Below are 24,094 nucleotides of genomic sequence, written 5' to 3'. Positions count from 1 at the left end.
GGGGAAACCTGACGCTCGTGGCCTTTCATCACTTTTTAGAGAGTTTTCATCCAGTGATTGATTATCTTATTTTATATGAATACTGGTTCTTGTTGGCTACGAAATAGCATTTGATCTGGCTTATGCAGTGAAATCAATTTGTGTTATTTGCTCTTTGTAGTGGGCTCTGTGTGTCTTTAATGTTCTTACGTGCTTGTAGTGTATCTTACATAGAATCAAGCAGCAGGAATGCAGATAGGATATTGCATTTGTTTAGAGTTTCTTCACAATCAGATGTAAAATCAGGCATTTTGGACTATTTCGAAAGAGCATGAGAACAAAATAAATGACATAAACATGATTTCTGTACTAATTTATTTCATTTTGTGGTAGTCGTACAAGTCGTACAAGTCCTACCTTTTGGTAGGTGATAGAGGAGGACTGAAATATGTATCTTTGATATGACAGAAAGTAGTCAGACTTTTTTTTTTTTTAATTTAGGATTTTGTAATCGTCTAGGATCTTTATTTTTATCCTTAGCATGTGAAAATTCATTTTTAAAGTTGTAAATAAAACATAGTTGTTGCCTGTAATATCTTATCTGCTTTTGTCCTTCCTTTTTTATGAGTTTATTCAAATATTACGTTAAAGCCAAATGACATGGAATTAGGTTTAAAATTTTCCTTCATAATAAGCTGTATCAATGGTAATTGCATTGTATTGGTGATTTAAGTTTTCTGTTGTAGCCATGGAAGAACTACTCCGTTTTTGGTCATAAATCCTTTTTTAAAAAAATAGCCCAAAAAAATGTTTATTCAATTATTCCAAAGAACTTTGCAATGTCTATCATTCCATTAAAACAATATTCTATAAAAATATTTTAAAGGAAAAATATGTCTTCTTTATAACTAATTTAACCTTCGGTAATGAATTATGTGAAGTAAAATTGTATAAAATTTTGTGACATTTTATGAAGATTCCTACAAATAAGCCAGACAGCAAATAAAATATCTGCGAGACAGAGATGGATATTCAGTAATTTTTTGATGGATTATACACACAGGTATCAAATTACTTGATCCTTACTTCCTAGAAAAGGTTAATGACTCTTTTTGCTTTTACCCTTTTACTTAACTGTTATTTATAAAGATTAAAACAGCGACTACATTGAAGGATGCATATTCCTACGTGTCAGTATGACTGTACAGGTTTTTCTGATATTATAGGAGTCTGAGCCACAAAATGGATGGCGTTGTTAATCATTATTTTTAAAGTTCATTCAATTCTGTACTACATGTTCTGCTATGGCTATTAAATCTGAGTGCACCATTCAGAAACCTTTTAACTTAAATGAAACCAGAAAAGACTTTAAATCTTACATATCTATATCTATGTTACATATCTATGCAACAGTTCATTTAAAATAAGAATTAAAAATTTTAAAGTCAAAGATAATTAAGTTCTTAGATGTGCAGTTTTTTTCTTTCATCTATAATCAGTGTTAGATTTTTAAATATTTCTGGTTTATATTGAATAAAATACACAAAAATGTCTATTTTAGCATTATCAAACTCCATCATTAACAACTGAACCATGAATAATATTCCTGTCCGCCTATAATGACCATCCATCTATATTCTAGTTTGATTACTATTGTTTTTATATTATTTTTCTATGTAAATGACTTGTTCATTATATGGCCTATATTTACTGGTCTATTACTAAAAGTGACATTACTCTTTAGAAATACCTTTTTTCATCACTTGGGTTTTAAAATATACACTAGTCATAAATATACTTAATTAAAGTCATTTAGGTATTAGAGCACTTGAGTTTAAAGCAGGGAATATAACATTTTTTCCTGAAACACCTTGAAAGAAGTTTGCTGAAAGAAGAGAGCTGTGGCATTCATCAAATGCTGACCTCTTCCTGTTACAGTCATGGCCAAACTCTTGCTAATTTAACTTGAAATGCATTAGTGTAATTCACCACTTTTTTGTGTGTGTTTTAGGTGTGTGGAGGTCATTGCAAAGGAAGGACAAAACCTGAAAGAGCTGTATTTGGTGTCCTGTAAAATCACAGATTATGGTATGTAAAGAGTCATTGTCGTAATCCTTTTCTAGAATTAAAAAGTTACAAAATCTTTGAAAACTTTTTAAAAGAAATCATGAGCTACTGTCTCATAGAGACTATCTTTATTTGTGCTAACTCTGGTCATAACAAAAGAAATTAGGAAATCATGAGACTAGGACCCAGACTTATGTGTATAAGTTTGTCACCACATGCAGTCACACACACTCACATAGGGTTAAAATGTATGGTTAAAAAAGCTATAAAATGAAAATAAATAATGGGACAACTAAATATTTGATACAATAAATATAACTAAAAAAATTATTACTTGAGTTAATTTGCTTAATTTAATGTCATGTCAAATACATTCCCTGCTGACATTCCAAATGGCACTCTATTTAATGCTTTACATTTTTTAAAGCATTGAAAACTTCCACGTTTAGATATGTAGGAAGTGAAGGGTATACATTTGTATGCAAGATTTTAAATTATCTTAATTTTCAATATCTCTTTAAAGTGGAGAAAAGCAAGTTGTTTTATAAAACAGATGAAAAGTACGAAATTATCCTGTTGGAGTAATAAAAGAAAAATAACCTAGCCTTTCCTTTTTTATTCAGCTTTATGTGTTTTTTCTTATTAATTTGTGTATTTAATCTAGAGTTTTAACCAGATATTCAGCTTTATAGGAGACTGAATTGGTTTTCTTTTCTCTTTTCTGATTTTTTAATTTGTTTGTTTAAATTTGAGACTTTGCTTTCTACCTTGAGGGAAACTAATAGTTCATTAAGTTTTTTTATTGTTAACTCTGACATATGCTAATAAATGACTCCAATCCTAGGCTGTCATGCTGACCATCTGTCCTGGGTGGGAGAGTTATATTTTATCAGCAACTAAATTCAGCCTTTAGAAAAATTCTACTACAGCTATAATAAAAAATAACATAAAAAATATTTGACTTAAAATAATGCTAATTTCTTTTCAGAGTTTGTTTTTTAGAATAGTAAATGAGTCTTATGTGGATTTATTCATAATGTTTCTAGGTTGGGGTTTTTTTCCTACTTATACCATGTAAAATGAGTGTTTTGATATGTTCTTTTTTTCTCGTAGTTTGTTTTCTGGTTTGGCATATTAGATTGCTACTTAGATACAGTAATTCTAAAACATATACTATCTTCCTGTTTTCTAGCTCTTAGAGAGTTCTCTCTGTCCAACCCAGGGCATATACTCAATACAGGTAGATTTGCTAATTAGCTAATACATTCATTCATTCCAGACTTTTTCCTTAGCATTCAAGCTCCTTTACCGTTAGTTTACTACCTGCCCCTCCACTCTTATTTTATATATTTCTCCCCTTTACCTCTTCAGTGCCAGTGTCAGATTGCTAATTGCCAGAAGAGCTACAGATTAAGTTCCTTAGAATGAACTCTTCAAGGTCCTACAGTGGAAAATGTTGCCAGAATTACGCTTCGTCCCGGCACCTGTTAAGTTAGCAAGTACAAAGAAATGTTCCAGGAGATGTGGAGAAGAGAAAAAGTTTTGAACTTGAGACAGATCTGGGACCAAGTTCAGTCTTTGTCTTTATCTGTTCTTTGGCCTTAGGGAAGTTCCTTCACATCTCTGACGCTCAGTTTCCTCATTTGTAAAATGGGGAATTCATTTCTGATGTCATATTTACATACCCGGCACCAAGTCTAGTGATTAGCATTGGTAAATGTTGCTTTCCTACAGGAGGGGGACAGAAAAGATTTTATACAAAATTCTTCTACCCTCTTTCCTTTCCTTTTGGAAAGAGGTTTTTGTTGTTGTTGCTATTGTGTATTGTTATTGTTTATTGCTATTGTTTCTTGATAATATCATGTTCTGGAGTTTAGAAATTTTAGGATTTTTTTCTCCTAGTGAGGCGAAAATGATGTTAAAACCTTGACAATATGGTTTACCTTTTTTTACTTAGGTTGGTGCATCTCTGCACATTAGGGTCACCTGAGGAGTTTCTAAAGCATACTGATGCCTGAATCTTATTCAAGACTAATTAAATCAGATTTTCTATGAGGTGGGACCCATGCAAAGGTTTAGTAAAACCTGCCTAAATGATGTTAAATCAACTAAGTTGAGAAGAACTGATCCAGTCCATTTGAAAGGGCAAGAAATGGACATTTAGGGGACTTCCTTGCCATGGTGATGAGAAATCTATCACAGTTTTTCTGGTACCTCACTTCAGCTTTAAGCTCTCTGCCTCACCTCATCTCTCTTCTGTCTTTCCTTTGGTTTTAGGTATTCAGAGCGTTCATGGAAAGCCAGTGTTCCATCTATTGATTCTGTTCTTCAAAATGTTGGGGCACAATTGAGGAGGAGGGGTAAAGGTCGATAGTTTATGAGATTGTAGTATAATTGCTATTTCATTATAAAATTTAAAAAAAATCACTGAAAGTTCAGCTCAACTCAGCTCTCTTTCCCTGGTAACATGCCAATAACACATGAATAATTTTTGTCAAAAAAGACAGCAAAAAGGATTATTCATTGTAACCAGAGAAACAGCATGTTATTGAAGGTAACTCCTCTGCTGGGGGAGGCTGGCTGTGATCCCTTGCCCTGTGTTAATTATAAATTTTAAGATGGAAAAACAGATGCATGTTTTCTTCTTTAACTGGATAAGTAGAGAGATATTCTGTAGAACTTTTAGATTTTTGAGGCTACTTAAAAATTGTAAAATTTGATACACACCCGATACTGGGGGAGTTTCATCCTTTAAGAGACTATTCCATAATTCAGCTTCCTATTGCTTTACTCATATTCGATCTATTTAGTTTCATCCTCACCTCCTCCCTCAGTGGTGCTGTGTTTGTACATGCTTTCATTATTGTATAAGGAGATTTTTGAAGTTTTTTGCACAATGCATTGATTCAGAAACAGCAGCTCGCCCGCCGTATCATTTGTAATTTTTGTCAAGATTCTTACAGATGTTGAATGTGGTTTATAGTACTTAGCAACACCTGGCCAGGCTGTTATGACGTTATGTTCATTTTAATTGATATATGATATAGTTGTCATGAAGAAAACTATCATTCTAATAGGCTTCTTATTCCCCAAATTGAACATAGATCTTTATGGTAAAGGATGGCAATTATAAACAAATCAATAATTCAGGCACAGCTAAATGGAAAATACAGTCTTGGGAAATTGCTCCCTGAAGAGAAATCTAATATTGTCACTCTTCTATCACTGAACAAATATATGTTGTATAGGCAGTCTTGTGGGGGAAACCTCAAATTTAGGAGTCAGAGAGTTAGGTTAGAATCCAGCTTTGCCTCTTCTTTTCTTTGTGACCTTGAGCCACTTACTTAACCTCCTAGTTTTGCCATCTGTTAAGCACATAATAAAATGTACCATAAAAGGTAGTGAATAGGAATTTAAAACATCAGCGTCATGCCTCGTGGCATAGTGGGTACTTATTAATTGGGAGTTCTTAGAATAATAGAATCATCTCTTTCTCTGAAGAAGAATCAGCTCTCCTCCCCCATCCTCCTCCTCCTTCCCCTCCAAGTGTGGCTTTCCTGTCTGTGGGAATCATGATTTGGAAGTTTGGCCTGTATTAGTTTGTGCTTGTCTTGTTGACTTCCATACCTAAGCTATCTAACCCAGATTCTTATTAGTAGGGAATAAACGGAAAGATGCAGCAGAAAGTTTAAAATCTTTCATTTGCCTCCCTATGTTAGGTTTCTTCCTCATCTCTTCTTCCTTTTTGTTTGGATAATTTTCTCTTGGCTCCCCTTATGCTTTCTTTTGTTCCTAGTATTATCAGCTAATCGTTTTCAACCTACCTTTCCACTTGCCTTCAAACACTTTTCCGTTGAAAGTTCTCTTCTGGAAAATTGTATCCTTAGGATTGAAAGGAAGACAAGGAGTAGAAAGTAACGTGTACCCCTCAAGCCTGTCTGTCTTGGGCTGCATGGCACAGAACAGAAGGTGTAATGAATAGGATGGGTGAATAAAGCGCTTGCCTCCCCTGGTGTCTCCAGAGTGAGTTTTACCAGTGTGACCCTGTGTCGGGGAGCAGTTGTAAAAAGGACCCAGGTTTCTTTTTCTGGGTTGTTATCACATTTCCTTTGACTTCAGCACTCCTGAGGCCCCTAGAAATATACTCTAGAGGATATCTTTTGATTTCCCTCTCAAGTTGTCAAATAAACTTTAATTAAAAAGGACTGTAAACACTTAACTACTGACATTGATATTTGGGGCCTACAAGGTCACTGACAACCCACAGACTCACTCTGCACCACTCCGTGGGCTCCTCTGTCACTCCCGCAGGCCCTGGGGCTACTATTCCAGGGCAGTCTTTGGTTGCCCCTTGCTCTGCTTGCCATTGGTCTGCTGTCTGATTTGGGACCTCAAGGCTTGTCGTAAAACTTTTGGATTGCTCTGAGCAAATGGTCTCCCAAGTCAAGGAGGTCACTCTTCCCATCATTTGGGATGTCATTTCAGTTGGTCTGCCATACAGCAGACATGATACATACTCATTCTGTCAGCAGATTGATTCAGCACCTACCCTGGGCTGGGGTCTGTTCTAGATGCAAGACATATATCGTTTCTATATTCCTGCAGCTTTCATTCTGATGGGATTGAGAGGATGGGGCTAACCTGCTCATTTAAAAAAAAAAAAAAAAAAAGGTAATTCATCTCCTTCTTCCAGACAGAAGAATGGCAAGGAGTGGCCTGCTGACATTAATCTTTGCTTTGGTGTAACCCACGCCTCACCTCAGCCTTGTTGACCTTCTAATGTTATTGAAAGATTTATAGGTCGTACATTCCCTATCTCTTCTTGGGCTACCAGATCTCTTAACCCAACTTGGGATCCTGGATGCATTATCAAAATAAGAAGGCACGCTGAAGAAACAAAAAGAAACCCTAACAAGCATTCTGGTACGTTTGTATCAAGAGTGCTTCATCTTTTCTTATCAAACCAACACTGATAAGTTATTCAAGAAAAAGGCTCATACCGAAAATAATTTTGCTCTTTTTTTATATTACTTTATTTTTCATGTTATTAGGTATGCATTACATACAATGATGTTGCATTTAAAATTAATTTCCTGGTTTTTCCTTTTACATTTTGTTTCATTTTCAAATTGTATTTCAAACTGTTCCAAGATTGCTGGGTGAAATTCAGCTCCTTTTGTCAGCAGGAATAACTCTAATAGTTGTAAAGTGACAGAGAAGAACTTTAGAAAACACATTTGCAAGTCAAAAAGAATGTCTTATTGTTTACTGTTGATTATTCATGCTTTCTTTCCATTCTATCATTTAAATATAGATAGCTTTTATTGTTTCTAACAAAATAGTAGTAAATTGCTAAATCTTCTATTGTTGCAAATTTCCCTTGTTTATATGTCCATCTTCAAAGTTATTTCTTTTCACTTCTAATTCTCTATTTTTATTCTTGGAGTTCCTTACTACTAGATTGATATGCCTGCTGTTGTACTTAGCAAATATTATATTCCTTTTTTTTTTCTTCTCAGTAATGGTCATAATTTCTCACCAAAAATCTGGTATTTAATTGTAAGTTTTCTAAATGCTTTTCTTTGCTTAACAGCAAAGAAATTGTTGACATTCTTCCTTAGTTCCTAGGTCATCCTAAGACTACAGCTACATAATCTTGAAATCAAAGGCTGAACAGTAATAATGCTTATCACTGTGGCATGCCATAATAGACCACAGAATCTCAAATCTTTTGAGAAGGACTTTTAAAGACATTTCTTCAAGAAAATACTCCCATAACCAATTCATAGACCAACTCTACCTTTATATATAATGGAGTTTTGTTTTGTTTTAATTAAGAAACTTTTAACCTACATTTAAAAGACAAATGGACTAATTTTATTTGATTACCCCCCAACTGTCTTATACCTCCAAATGCATATATGTTGTTGCTCTAAATTAATTTATTAATTTTTTATAAACAAACAACTAAATTTCTATATTTAACTGAATTATTAAGTGAAATATTAACTTTCCAACTTTTCTTGATTACTTTTAGCATTTCTAAAATGTACTGTTTAATTTTAATTTTAATTAACTGTTTTTAACATTAATCTTGTAAAAGAAATTTGTCCCAAGTCACATAGTCATTTTTCAGGGTTTTCATCTTTAACCCTCCTTGCTTTGTGTCTTTGAGTATGCAGACTAAGCACTTGTTTTCCTTGTACTATGCTGTATTATAAGTAGAGTCATTATTGATTATTATCAGTGATAAATAGATCTAACGGGGACTGCAGTGAACACAAGATAATTGCAATAATCCTAGATTCTACGTGAGAAACAATATCCTAATGTTAAAACTTGAAAATGGATGTCTGGAGTAGTTAGTGAGTTCTCTATTACAAGAATTGTTCAAGCTGAGGGGCACCTGGCTGGCTCAGTTGGTGGAGCATGCTACTTTTGATCTCGGGGTCATGAATTCGAGCCCCACGTTGGGTGTAGAGATTACTTTTTAAAATTTTTAAAGAAGAATGATTCAAGCTGAGATCATCTTTTTCGGAGAATGTGGAAAGATGGAAGCTTTGAGTAAGGAATTGACCTATATGATGTTTAAATTCCTTTCTAATCCTGCGATTTATTCTGGACTGGTTTTGTGTTATTTCATTCAGCAGATGTTTACTGTGTAAGTGCTGGCTAGGTGGTGTGGAGAATACAGAGATGAATAGAAAGTATACACTCTTACATTGAGAAAGAAGATAGAAGCAGTGAAAAGTTTTCTAACATATTAAGCAATATGATGAAGAAAAAAAAAAAATAGGCCTTATAAGATACAGGGGTTCAGGAGGGCAGATGATCAGAGATTGAAATCGCTGGGGAAGTGTCTGTGGTGGAAGAGGCATGGGAGGACAGAGATGTGAAGGAAGGGCATTTGAGGTAGTACAGCCCTAGGAAAGGCTCAGAGCAAGAACAGGTGCCTGAATGGATGAGTTTGTATGCGTTGGTTAATCTAAAGAAAGAACAGAAATCATCCAAAGTGATTACGTGCACACACGGGCAAATTTTGAAGAAACCTTATGAAAATATTCTAGTTGAAAATTCAGGGTAAGTTCCAACTTTCATCTCAACTTTTCCTGTCTTATTCACCATTCCCATGGTAACAACTTCACTTAACATATATAAAAGGAAGCACTACTTTGAGTTCTAACTAATCAAGTATCCAGTTCAATTGAAAGAAATCAAATGTAAGCTTTTATGACAATAATCATAATAACCGAATAGTTAACATTTTTTAGGTGTTTTCTGTGGACATTATTTAATCCCCTTAACACCCCACTTTAGGTAGTACTATTAATATTTAGGCCTACAGATGTAGAAACTGAGGCCTGGAAAGGCTCAGGTTCACATACTTTGTGCATAGTGATATGGTATGAGTTCAATATGAAGTCAGTCTCTTGCGTAATCACTCATAGGTCAGTGATGTGCTTACAAGCATTTATTACTAGAAAGCTTTGTTAGATTTTCCCAGTTCTCAGAGCTTAAAAAATATAACTGAATCCTTGCTACCATGTTTGTCCGTCTGTGTATAAACAATGTCACAAAGCACCTACCCCTTAAGATCTAATTATATAGTTATAGAACTTAATAGGTTTAATGTGATTATTCACTATAACTTTGTTATGCTGACACCAAATAGCAGGTGCATGCTGTGATTAAACATTGCCTAGCTGGAAGGTAGAGACCCTCATTGATGTTTAATATGTATTCATGTGTTCAACAAATATTTTCTTAATAATTTCAAAACTGTACACAATTCTTCATGAGTTAAAAATTTCTCTTGCATCTCCTTTCTAAATTTTTCCCAAAAATGTATGAAGGAAGCAGAAATATTATTGTTCTTTTTTTAATAGAGGAGAAAGTTGAGCCCAGACGGTTTTAATTAATTAGCAAAGCTGGAACTAAAATCTACTCCAACTCGTTTACTGGATTATGTGAAAATAACTCCTCAAATGTCTCTGCTTTTCATATAGAAATAATTTCTTCATTGAAACAGTCCTTTGAAAGCAATTGTAGTCAATACTAAATGATATAATTTCATAGCAGTTTTTTAAAGTACAGATGTTTCTAGAGATATGCAGTTGTACCATTCTCAAAAACATAAGCAACTCTTCCTATCTTTAAGTTCATCTCCCTTGAACCTGAGCTCAGAAGTTCCTCATTGTCATCATCTGTCTCAGGTGCCCGTTACTTTCCTTCCTCTTCCAATAGTGTTCTCTGAAAAGTCAGAATGGAATCTCTCCTCAGTGTTTCTTTGCTCTCTACCTGCTCTGCGCTCTTTAATTTATCTCATTTTCTTAGATACCATGAAAAGTAGGAGCAGAAGGGGAGGAAAACCCAAGAGCTGCATGTTTTCCTTCTAAAGCATCAAACCACATCTCCTCCACTTACAAGTGTTCTCTTAGGGTTTTACCTTCTCTTTGAGATGATTTTGCCCTCCCCAGCTGATGTTTGACTCTTTTTCATTATTTGCTGGCCAATTAGCATACTTAAGATATTTGGCATCTAATTTATTTTGAAACAAAACAAATTATTAAATTTCCTCTTAGAAAGTGATAGTAACACTCATAATAAAATATAAATTGAACATTAAAATAATTGATTTTACTGTATGAGTGTCACTAGTTAGGCTCTCATCATTACATCCACTAACACTGATAGGATTGAGCTTTATAGAAGGTCTTTCTCTTTTCATTTATCAGTAGGACTTCCTTATATTAAGAGCAACTTTCTGTTACTGACTTTTTGGCTTACCTGAGTTCAATTTATATAGGAAAGAAAAGAATAATGCATGAATTTTTTTCTCTTTATTTACCAGTTTTCAAAATATTAATTAAGTTTCCATCTTCTTCTAAAGGTGACCAGTGAAGCGTTATTGTTGTTGAATTATCATTATAAACTCAGCAATCCACAGCAGTCATTTTCTTACTGATACTTAGTTTGTCCTATCTTTGGTAGTGAAGCTTCTTCAAGTTGGTTCCTGTATGCTTTTGATACAGAATGATTATGTCAAGATACAACAGGCTCACTTTGTGCATTTCATGCTGGAGACATGGCATCGGCTGCCTTTCTAAAGAACTGTGGTTCTTTGAGTGAATCCGGCTTTTTTTTTCTTTTTTAATTTAGAAAATTTCCTCCTAAGTCTTCTGCACTCTGAATCTTATATCACTGTATTTTCTGTTTTTTATTCCTTCAGCTTAAAACTTACCCTGTATTTCATCACAAGTCCAGCCCTCCCATTACAACTCAGTGATATCAGCCGCCGAGTTTTAAAACATCTTCCTTTAGGGATTTCCTCCACACTAGAAATTTCTAGTTCCTTATATCTAACACCTTAATCTTACCTGCATGTTCTGCTTTTGGAGAAGTTAGAAGTGGGACTTAGGAAGGAGAAGTAGTTTTACATTTTAGCTACTCCATCAGCTTTTTGGAGATTTTCTTCTGATTTTGTTTATCTCTGATTTTCTGCATTTGTTTTAAGTAAGGGCTAAAATTAGACCTCTTGGATCTGCTTGGAAATAAGTAGAAAATTGTTCAAACTATATGGTCTTATATAATCTCATTCAGGGGCTTTCAAACTTTCTTGTCCTACAGTGAAAAATACATTTTGCATTTATATTGCTTGTTGTACTCTCACTAAATTGATTTCATCACTTAACTAAAATGACCACCACTTCACATGGTTATGGTTCAACTTCTTCAATGTATAGATAGGAACTACATCTGTCAGTCAATGAGCTGCTCAAGAGTAGAAAACTGATGGATTTCCTTGGTACAAAATGGTCACTGTTCTTCTTGAGGTAGAAAGTGCCAACCTTCCCATGCTCATCAAATCTTGCGTGTTGCTTTTATTATCTGTGAATTGAGGGGTTAGTAGTGCTTCCATCTTATATCTTTGGGAGAAAGAGAATCAAAGAGATTCTCTTGATGATTGATTTCACCTTAGATACTAAATGGAACTTTCTGCTGAGACAAAAAAAGGTAGTTTTGTTAATCTCCTAATTTGGTAAATCAAATGTACTTTCAACTTATATATTGAACTATTCATTTTAACCCTTATCATAATACGTTTCCTTGGGTTTATAAGATTCAGTCACCTAAAATTTATCTGTCAAATGTGTTCCTTTTCGTGGGTTTATCTGCATGACATTAAATAAATAGTTTGAACTTTTCAACTTTTCAAACAATTGTGTTGAGTTGACGTGGCTGATCCAGCCTATGTGTGTCTGTGTGCAGTGTATGCTGAACACCTGAAAGCGACTTGTCTTTCCTTAAGAATGACTGAGAATGGGCAGAAAAAAGGAGATTTTACAAATTAGAAATAAGAAGTAAACAAAAGAAAATTCTGTCTGTCTTCAGGGAATTATGGTACTTTTCTAGTTGGTATAGTTGGCCTTTCAAAAAGAACTACCTGCAGAATGAAACAATGAAAAATTTGCTTGCCATGATATTTTTATATGGTAAATAATTCTTAGAAGCAGAAAAAAATTACATAGAAAACTAGCTAAATATCATTTGATGATTGAATGATGATTTTTAATCATGTCTATCTCTTTCTTAGATGAAATTTCCCATTTTTTTTTTTTTACTACTGTCTCTTTCCTCACATATATGTATGTCTAGGAGCTTCTCCAAGAAAGCAGTTTTGCTTTGAAGATATTTTATTTCCTCTCATAAAGGATTTTTCTGTTCTTTAAGATTTAAAATCATAATAATACCCTAGTAGGCTTCCACCCCTTCCCCAGCCCTCTGTCTGTTTGAGAATCTCTCTGAAGTCAGCTTTTTAAAGTCAGTTTTGGAGATTCGAAGTGCAGAGATGCTGCTGTGGTGACTGAGGACCAGACAGTCGTGCATGAAGCAGCTCATGACCAAGCTGAAATCATCCAGGATGACACTTTCTGAATGTGCTTGAGGAGAATGTATTTGAAATTTTAAATTATGTATATCCTATAGTAACCAAAAACTTCTTTTAAATGAATGAGAATAATATATATATTATAATTACACATATATAATAACATACGATTCAAGCCAATTTTGAACAGCAATAAGGAACTTAACATTTCAGCTCTACAAAATAAACTAAGACTTTGAAATTCAATCAGTCCTATTTTATGTTGAGGCAAATGCACTTGGCTTTTTCTGAGAATCATACCTTCTGCTCTAGTTTACATAAGAAATTGCATGAAATCCTTTAAAGCATTCGTTTTCAATTTTGCCATTACAACGCACCTTGCATTCAAGGCTTGGAAATGATTTACTTTCTAAAGAATTATAAATTAGAACAAATTCAATAATTTCTTCTTTTCACTCACTTGGATTCTGGTAAAATTTTCTTGAGCAGCAGAAAGAGGGGTGAGTTTAGCAAGCATGTTGAAATTTGCACATAATTTGTGGGTTCTTTGTTGTCACAGCTTTTGGAGCGTGGTATTTACCAGTGTGCTGTTATTCATTATTTACTTGCTTGTGAAATGTGTTATTATGAAAGCCAGTCACCTCTTCTCCATATGCATACTCCCCCCAAATTTCTGTCATGTCTTTTTACTTCAGCATTATGTTGGGGCTAGAGCAAATTTAGGGAATGCACCTGAGTATGCTATACATGTCAGTGTTATCCATCATATTCATCATCCTGTGGGGGAAAACATGGATTCTAGAGCTGTGGGCCTTGAGGACAATAGGACACCAAAAAGCATTAACCTGGAGAGGGACCCTCTCGACTTCACACACAAAAGCACAAAAGGCTGTGCCTTCCTGCAGTATGCTGCTCTTCTCCTGCAGCGCATACTTTGTGCTTTTGCTAGATTGTTGATGGGAAACGTACTCTACTCTTTCAGATTTATGAAAAAATACAGTGTTTAAATTTCTTTTCAAGGAAGCGGTCTTTATTTTTAATAGCCTCTATAGCATATACTTTTACATTGGTTATTTTAAGATACAACATTTAAATTAGACACCTACTATAATTTCTTATGGTTTCCTGGATATGGCAAGGCTCTTGAAAACATTTTTTACATGCAGTGGGCTCTACAAATATTTACCTCTGTTTTTCAACTTCAGGAAACCAGTTGAAAATTGTAGAATTAGACTTCAGGGCTGTGTAGGGTATTTTCTGACTATTACAAATCTATCTAAATCTACAACCTGCTAGGAAAGATCGAATCCCTTCCAGCTTGTGATTGTAATATATGATTTGTGTGGACTTGAGTCTGTCTCACAAATGCATTTAATATTTCTGAACTGAGCTTCTGTTCTGTGCCAGGCAGGTTTCTAACTGTGCGTGTTCAGTCCACTGATTGACTGACTGAGAGCCAAATTATTCTCGCTAACACATACTCAATTCCCAACTACTACAGAAAAGGTGGACTCCCGGGCCAAAATTGGACCCTCGGTAACAAAGCTTGCTTTCTGCCACTAGTAATACTTACACAATGAATGAAAACTCAGTGACCTATATTCTTCCATTTAAATCCTTAAAAATTTAAATTAAAACTTTGTCAACAGTAATTCTAACCATACTGAGGCAAAAAGAGTGTTCCCTGCAATCTGGCACCACTAAATGTAATTCATAACTATCAAAAATCCGTTTTCTCTGCATAACTTTAAAGAGCGCTCCTGATGTCTTGAAAATTCCATGCAATTTTCTTTAAAAGTTGGTTTGGAATGCCACTGTGCATCTTGAAGCCCACATACAGTGAGTTAAATTACAGCAATAGCATATTTCTCAAGCACCATATAGTTGCAAATCCTTTATCCTGAAGTACATAGTGAAGGATTTTCTCCTTGAACAGTGAAGGAAGTTGAACTTTGGGGTTGTTTCAATTTAACACATGATGTGCTGCACACCTAAAGCTGTGTTTTGCCTTTCCTACCTTTTCTTCTTTATTCATCCCCACTTCCTGTAAAAGGAATTAAGTATATAATGCCGATTACAAAACTGGATCCGTATTATCACTTTTCTCAAAGCATCATTTCCCCACACTGCCGAATATAAGTACTTACTTTTCAGTGGGTTAATCTAAATGCAGAGTAGAAGGCTGTTTATTCTTCACCCCCATTTCTATCGCTTCTTTATAACCACTGCTGGTCTTCTCTGACTCAGTAAATGGCCTCACTATTCACCTTGTTATTAGATGTCCCTGATGCCTCACTTTTCTTCATACCTCTCATCACATTCATTAATAAGCCAGGTCAGCTCTACCCTTGAAATAGATCTCAAATAGAGCCAACTCCATTGATAACTGCACTGGCCACTTAATTGTATTTCCTATTTGCCTTCTTTACAGTCTGTTTATCACAGAGCAGCTACAATGAACCTTCTGAAAAATTCTTGAATGAAGGAACAAATTAAAATGTTATTAAAATTAATTATTTCATGACTTAAGCAATATGCTGTTTGTCTGGGTTATAGACCTAAAACCATGAGAAACACTAAAAATTAAATATGTAGATGCTTTCCCTACCATGGGATCTTACTATGTGCAACTAAACATTTAGACTTTTTTAAGCCGTCATAGGCCATCGTTGACACAGTCTATTCAGAATGATGAGGATGGGAACCTTAGCTTGCCGGAGGGCAGTGTCAGGGATTCCTTTTCTGTAGGAGACCTTGAGCTCACCCAGCAGTCAGGGAAGCATTTTCTTTTACCACCAGATGAAGGCTTAAGTGCAAGGAGATGAGATCCACGTAGCATGGTTAGGGGCACTGCCCTGGCTTAGAAACATCAAACTCCCAAGAACTAATATCTCATGGAATGATCAATAGGCATAGAATCTAGCATCTCTGAAAGTTACATGACTAGTTACAAGAATGACTGCCCTGAAGAAATCCAAAACAGTGGGGTCCCCTTCAGGTGTTTATACTTCTCTTAAACAACACAGATACGATCTACCAGTTAGCTGCCATTGTTATGTTAAAGCAATGTTGCCAAGTAACATGGTTAATGTACCATTTTAGGGGAACAGATCTAGGAAGTTAACCAAAGGTCAACTTCTCATTCAGAAAAGGAGACGTTTGTTAGCTCTTTACCCACTGTAGGATCTTTAAATCAGCTTTAGATTTGACATTAATTTTAACATTATTTTATGTTTATTAGAGGGCAGATAATCTAACTACTATATTTCTTGCTTTCTCTGCCCAGCACTGTTTTTTTGTTTTTGTTTTTAAAGAAACAGACATTTTACTCTTAAAATTGAAATAAAAGGAGTAAGCCATTTGACAGGATGGCACTGCTGTCTCTGTTCCTGTCTCTGGACTACTCTGCTTCAGCCGGGCCTGGCCTCACTGGGGACTCTGAAACCTCACACACAGTCCAGACTCAGCAGCGGGTACAAGCACTTTTAGATTTCCATTTTGTTTTTGCATGAGGGAGAAAGCCTACCTAACTCCAGGCAGCAAAATCACTAAGACTATTGCTTGTGCCTAATGTATCAGTCTGGTCCCCAAATGACACAACTAAACAGGAAAAAAAAAAAAGTCATTGAAAATTTGCCATTGTAGCAATTTACTCTGCTATTGTTGGAATGACCTGAAAACTGGCACCTAATGTCCCCTAACCAGCACAGTGTTCTTGGAAAAAAAGCTGTCAGTTTTGTAAACATCTTTTAAAGCAGTTGTTTCTATTATTAAATCTCCTGGGGCTGGGGGATGAGAAGTCAAGATTGGAAACTTCTAGCTAATACAATTATTAGTGGGAAACTGTTGTAAGAATGTGTTATATAATGTGCTACAAATTCCATCTAGAAGTATTTCCAGCTAGCTTTATTACAGGTTCTGAGATCATGGAAGACAGAAATTTCATCCTATAGGATTGGGCTAAAAGATTATCAGGCTTGAGAGCTGTAGGAGCCATCAGAAAATATTGATTTCTTTCAAGCCCCTACTTTTTCAAGAGGAGGAAACTGAGGTTCAGTTTCCCCTCGCTCTGGAACCAGAACAAAGCTGTCCTCTTTCCCCAGCTGGAGGCCTTGTTCTGCCACCAAATCACCCGGTTCCCCATCTTCTAACCTCAGGCTTCTTGGTGAGGCCAGTCAGGCTTACCGTTCCTCAGAATTGGAAAGAGGGTAGAAAATATGTTTATTATTCAAGTAACTCATGTTATAACAGAATATTATTTCTTTGGTATATTGATCTTTGAAATGTTCTCTATTAACTTCTTATATAAATTAAAAATATATATATATAATTTCTTACCTAATAGTTCAGATTAGGTAGGATGATGTTGTTATTTGTCAGTTTATTCAAGAATGGGGAAAGTTGTGTTTGTGAAGCAAATGTGTAGGGCTTTTATGCAGAAGTATTTTAAAAATATAAGATCACAATTTTAGTTTATCCAGTTCTTGAATGATATTTAGCTGTGTACACAATATTAAAATTAGTTATTTTTTCTCAGTATTTTGAAGATATTGTTCCACTCTCTTCTGGCTTCCATTGTTTTGAAAGAACTGACAATCATCATTTCTTTGTTAGTGATTCCTTTTTTCTCTGCTGATAGTATCTTTTTTTCTCTCTTTTCTTTTAGTTCTGCAGTTTTTCTATGACAGCTGTACTTCTATATTTCTTTTTATTTATCATGCTTAGAATTTGCAGAACATTGTACATCTGAGACTAAGGTCTTTAATCAGTTTGGGGCAAGTTTCAGTTATTATATTCTTAAATATTGCCTTTCTTCCATTATCTCTTTGCTTTTCTTCTGGATACTTAGTTAATTTAATTTAGTTAATCACATATTAGACTTTCTTGTCTATTGATCTCTTTTATATTATCCGTCCCTGTGTTATAAAGGATGCTATCTTCAGATCTGTCTTCCAATTAATTAATTTTTTCTTCAGCTCTATCTAATTTACTCTTTAAGCTGTCTGTTGCATTTTGAATTTTGGTGATCATAACTTTAATTTTTAGAAATTCTGATTCATTTTTATATAGTCTTTTTATTTGTTCATGTTTTTAATTTCCTTTTTATTTCCCAAACTGTTTAAATATACATTTATTACATTTATGATCTTGTAATCTAAAATCTGAAGTTCTCTGAGGCTTATTCTTGTTTTTGTTTTGTTTTATGTTTCAATTGTGAGCTCCTCTGAGCTTTATCTGTAGAACTCCAATTGGACTTGGGCTAATGGATGTGCCTCCAAAGATCTGTGTTTGCTTCCACCAGGAACTCTGGGGCACTACCAACTTGGACAAATGAGTTTGAGTTTATTTCTTGCATAGGGGTTTCCAAGAGCAGGAAAGAAGAGTAATTCACAGCCCAAATTTATGTGAGGGATGGTCTAGGGCTTCAATTCTCAGAGGAGATAGCTTTCCTCTCTCAGCCTTACATGGCCATTAAACTCAGAGTACCAAGGTTAGCAAGTCTCCCCAAGATAACTGTGGCATTCTTCCTTAATTTGGAGGTCCTTGGTTTTTTTCACTTTCTCTTTTTAAAAGAACTTTATGTATATATCATAAAATATATAAATGCATTTTAAGTGCACAACTCAATTACTTTAGTAAATTAACAGAATTATACAGCTATCAGCAAAATCTAGTTTTGGAATATTTCCAACACCCCAGTGAGATCCTCTTATCTGTTACCAGTTAATCCCTAATCCCATATCCAACCCCAGGCAACTGCTATTCTACTTTCTGTCTATATAGATTTGCCTTGTCTGGACATCTCATATAAGTGGAATCATACAAGATGTGGTATTCTCCATGTGCCTTTTTCACTTTGCATTATGTTTTTGAGATTCATTTGTGTTTTGGCATGTCTCGATATTTTATCCCTTTTTACTGCTCTGTAGTATTCCATTGTACACACATACCATATTTTCTTTGTCTTTTTATCAGCTAATGGACATTTGGGTTGTTTCTACATTTTTACTATTATGAAACACTATTATAAACACTCTCATGCAAGTCTTCTTATGGGCACGCTTTCATTTATCTCGAGCGGATACTTAGAAGAATTGCCGAGTTGTATGGCAAATTTTCACTTGCTTTCTTACAAAGTCAGCTGTGTATTTTGAAGAATGCTTATTATATTTATCCAGCATTTCTAGCTGTTTTGTAATTAAGAGATATTTTGGTATATCTGGAGCACAGCAATGTTTGAAAAGAGAAGTTTTTTTGTTTGGGTTTTTCATCTACAATAAGAGAAATTTGTGAGTTGAAATTTTTGTCATTTGAAAATATTCACTTGCAAGGTAGTGATCATATCCATGTGTATACCTTTCCTACACTCTCTCCCTTGGTGTGTGTGTGTGTGCGTGTGTGCGTGCGCACATGTGTGTGTGTGTTTTTGTAGTTATTATAGTCATCAAAGGCCCTTAACAGCACAGGAGGAAAACACCAATAGAATGTCAAATGTATTAGCCACAAAATATTTTTGTCATTTGTTTGAGTCTTTTGTAGGACACAGGGAACTGCCCCAAAGAAGTAAATTTCTCTTCTTCCCTGTGAGCCAAAGAATTAGGTTGAAAGAAACACATTTTTAATTTATTCAAATATCCAAATTCAGATTACTGAAGTTCTACTTTTGTTATTAGAATGAGCATTGACTTAAAAAATTTGTAATGCTAAAGTCATTTAATTGGAAATTAATTCCATTTCAGAGACTTGGTTTGGACTTGCTGTGCTTTCATTAAAAACATAAAAACATCCACATTTAAACCATCCTTATTTTTCTTTTTGGGGTCTTCTTTTCCCTAAAGTGAATCACAACTAGTAAGTAGTTACAGTTGTTATATATAAAAAATATTGCAAAACTAGCAAGGTCTACTACCATATGTGAAGAGAATTTTTCTTTCCTCTACCCTTAGGTTATTTAGGGCCACGAGGACAGCAGTCTGTTACTGTTAGTCCCTTTGAGGTTTTGTGTTTGCAGATGAGCTTACTGATTCTGTGCTTCAGCCACTTCATAATTTCGTGTGTCTGTGGTAGTTGGAAGTGGGCACTGGTGTTCTTGATTACTCGTCACCTGTAAGCACTTTGTGATTCAGGGGCTTGTGTTACATTCCACCTAGTAGATGGCATTACTTCACCAACTAAATGCTTTAAAATATTTTCTTGTGCTATGTTTCTCTTTTCCTTTGCAACAAAATCATTTTTGCAAGATCTTTCTAAATGGATATTGTTTTTGTTCATGGAAAATTTCAAGATCATAAGGTTGATTTAAATGCTTTTAACCAATCACTTATCATTAATGCACTGAATCATCATGGAGATGCTGAGAGCAATTTATGGTTCTGGTATATGATACTCTGGTGAGATTTTATTGTCTTGAGATTCTGGCATATCTATCTTAATAGAAAGTTGAAGATAGAGTTTTTAGTCAGTGTATGGATTACATTAGTATAGGATGTTATGAAATATATTCTTCCATTGAGTATATGTATTAAATTTTAGCAGTAATCAGATATCCGTTGTCATTTCTAAAATATTGTTATTGTGTTTTTGAGTGTGCCATTTAAAAAAGAGACTTTATTTTTCTTGGTAGAATCTCTGAAACAAACAAGCAACAAAAAAGATGATTAACATATAGATATAAGTAGAATTCTGCCTTTAGAAGGAAGGAATCTGTCCTCATGTCTTCCTATGTATTTCCCATTACTGACTATAACCACTTCCTTTTGTTTCTACCCCAGACTGAGGAAGCCTCAGCAGTAAGTGTACAAGAAGCTTCTGGTTAGACCAGAAGTCAACCTCATCTCCATAATGCTAAGTGAAATAAGTCAAGCAGAGAAAGACAACTATCATATGATTTCTCTCATCTATGGAACATAAGAACTAGGATGATCGGTAGGGGAAGAAAGGGATAAAGAAAGGGGGGGTAATCAGAAGGGGGAATGAAACATGAGAGACTATGGACTATGAGAAACAAACTGAGGACCTCAGAGGGGAGGGGGGTGGGGGAATGGGATAGACCGGTGATGGGTAGTAAGGAGGGCACGTATTGCATGGTGCACTGGGTGTTATACGCAACTAATGAATCATCGAGCCTTACATCGGAAACCGGGGATGTACTGTATGGTGACTAACATAATATAATAAAAAATCATTAAAAAAAAAAAAAAGTCAACCTCATCTCCAAGGTGGCAAGGGTGATGTTGTTGTTATTGTTATTATTATTTGCATATGCATGCAAAATAATAATAAAGCAGCCTTCATTTATAGCGCATACTAAGAGCTCATTTATTGCAAATCTTGAAGGGAGTATTAGTCCCATTTACAGAAAAGTAAATGGAGAGGCCTGAAAAGTTCTGTAATTTGCCCAAGGTTATTCTGTAGCTGATTTTAAAACTCATTCACATAACCTCTATTCCCAGGCTGCCCCGATATTTTTTATTTGAAAGATTCCTGGTTTCTCCCCTCCTTGTCTTGCCTTTTATTATCTCCTTCCTGCTTGTTCTTAATTGGTACCTCTTTTAACTTATTTCTTTGCCTTGACTGTGGTATATGAATGCATCTCCACTCTTAAGACTGTTGAGTAGTTTATGCTCAAGCACCAAAGAGCATGAATATTCACTTATCCATTCCTTCAATCAACCAACAAGTATTTGTTGAGTATCTGTTATGTGTAAAGTACTCTAGAAGATATTTTAGGAAGCATGAAGAATCAGATAAACCTGCCTTCTTTGGCCTCTGTGCTCTTTGAGAGCAAGGTCTAAGAAACACAAGAATGAAGGGAAGAATAAAAAGAAACACCTAAAGGAGTTGGAAGTGGTTGACTTCAGGAAGTAGGGCTTGGAAATGAGGACGCATACAACATGAGACTGCTGGTTGTGGTATTTAACTTTTTTTTTTTTTTTAACATTTTAAAATATTAATTTATTTGGGGGGAGGGGCAGAGGGAAAGAGGGAATCTAAAGCAGACTCCACATCGAGTGCAGAGCCCAATGTGGGACTTGACCTCATGACCTTGAGATCATAACCTGAGCCAAAACCAAGAGTCAGTGGCTTAATTGACTGCGTCACCCAGATGCCCCAACTTTTTTTTCAAACAATATACATGTATTATTCTGATAAAAGTAAAAACAAAAGGAAACAGATTTCAAAAAAAATACATTCCATTGGGGCATGTGGGTGGTTCAGTCTGTTAAGTGTCTGCCTTTGGCTCAGGTCATGATCTCAGTATCCTGGGATCGAGCCCCACATCGGGCTCTCCACTTAGCAGCAAGTCTGCTTCTCCCTCTCCTTCTGTGATCTCTCTCACTTTTGCTCTCTTTCAAATAAATAAATAAAATCTTTAAGAAAAAAAAGAAAAGAAAAACATTCGAAACTGTGGTAGAAGAGTAGGGATGTAGGTGACAGTTGTAAGAAAGCTCTAGATGTTTGAAAACTATGAGAGTCTTATGTGGCTGAAACCTAAAACGAAGGGGAAAAAATGAATATTTATTGAAGACCTAGTTCATGTCTATCACTGTACTAGATATAGGAACACAAAGGTATATAATATCAAGGTGCTTATCCTCATCTGTTCCCTCTCAGACTGATCTTGGGTGGAGTGATAGCTCTGTACAATATAATGTGATGACTGTGATATATGATGATATCAATATACCACATATCTGAAGAGTATAGAAAAGACCATCCCAAGTCATCTGGGGGTATCACTGAAGGCAAGGACACATCACCAGCAGTCAAGGAGGGAGAAGGGGGCAGCAGAGCTCTGAGCAAGCTTGGCATAATTGGGAAGAACAAGGCATTTGCCTGTGGTGAAGAATTCTCAGAGATGAGAGTGGAAAGAAGTTTGGAGTGAGATGTTGGCAAGCTTTAACTCTAAAGAACTTAGCCTTTATGCTATAAATGTTGGGAGTTATTGGAGGTGTTTGAGGAGGAAAGTGGCCAAATCCAATTTATCTTCCAAACCAGAACTCTAGCAGTGGTGTGGAGGATGGGTTGCAATGAGAAGAGATAGTGAAGTGATCAATAAAAAAGGAAGATATTGGAGTAGTTTAGGAAAGAGATGACAAATCGCAGTTTTCTCAGAGCTTTTGCTTTTGCTTTTGACTTTCTGACCTCAAAGTAAACAAACACACACATATACATATTCATACATTTATATGTACACACACACTGAAATCTGGTATTCTAGTGACATCTATGTCACTAAATATATGTAGAATTTATATTTAAAATATATAGTTAGGGGGTGCCTGGGTGGCGCAGTCATTAAGCGTCTGCCTTCGGCTCAGGGCGTGATCCCGGCGTTATGGGATCGAGCCCCACATCAGGCTCCTCCGCTATGGGCCTGTTTCTTCCTCTCCCACTCCCCCTGCTTGTGTTCCCTCTCTCGCTGGCTGTCTCTATCTCTGTTAAATAAATAAATAAAATCTTAAAAAAAAAAAAAAAAATAAAATATATAGTTAGAATTAAATTCTTCAAATCTTATCTCTGTAGATCACTATATTAAAGAACAAAAACATTTCAGGTAACAGTGTAACATGCTAAATGCCTACTGAGTACTATCACGAACATCTGTGACTCAGGAAACTGTTCGCAAATGTAATTCTTAATGAAGTTCAACTCCTTTTGTTTGAATTGAAGAGAGTATTTCTCATGTATTATCACTTGCTTGAATGTCAGATATCTTTGATTCTCATTCTAGGCCAACACTGTCTAATAGAAATGTAATGCAGGCCACAAATACGAGCTACATATGTAGTTTCAGATTTTCTAGAAGTGCATTGAAAAAAGTGAAAAGAAATTGGTGAAATTCATTTTAATAATGTATTTAATAAAATATATCTAAAATATTATGATTTCAGCATGTAATCAAGTAAAAATATTACTAAGATATTTTACATTCTCTTTTATATACTACATCTTTGAAATCTGGTGTGTATTTTACATTTACAGCCCATCTCAATTCTGACTGTCCATGTTTCAGGTGCTCAGTAGCCATGTGTCGCTAGTGGCTACCGTATTGGAGTGCAGCACTAGGTTATCCATCTCTAAATCTCCATTTTAGGATTCATTCTAAATTTAGTGACATATGAGAAAAATGGATGTCAGTGTGACTTCTATTTTTTT

General features: G+C 35.2%; 1 protein-coding gene across 3 annotated transcripts in view; it reads left to right on the top strand.

Annotated features, from left to right (window-relative positions):
- FBXL17 (F-box and leucine rich repeat protein 17) overlaps positions 1-24,094 on the top strand; it is a 484,901-nt gene that overhangs the window by 325,775 nt on the left and 135,032 nt on the right. For all 3 annotated transcript variants that reach the window (XM_026498490.4, XM_026498489.4, XM_048221019.2), the window contains one exon: positions 1,991-2,067. In XM_026498490.4, the coding sequence (XP_026354275.2) occupies positions 1,991-2,067 (77 nt within the window). The remainder of the gene's footprint in view (positions 1-1,990; positions 2,068-24,094) is intronic.

Source organism: Ursus arctos, unplaced genomic scaffold (genome assembly GCF_023065955.2).
Source record: "Ursus arctos isolate Adak ecotype North America unplaced genomic scaffold, UrsArc2.0 scaffold_5, whole genome shotgun sequence".
NCBI classification, from domain to species: Eukaryota; Metazoa; Chordata; class Mammalia; order Carnivora; family Ursidae; genus Ursus; species Ursus arctos.
Note: the sequence above shows the minus strand (reverse complement) of the source record. Positions and strands in the feature narration are given on the sequence as shown.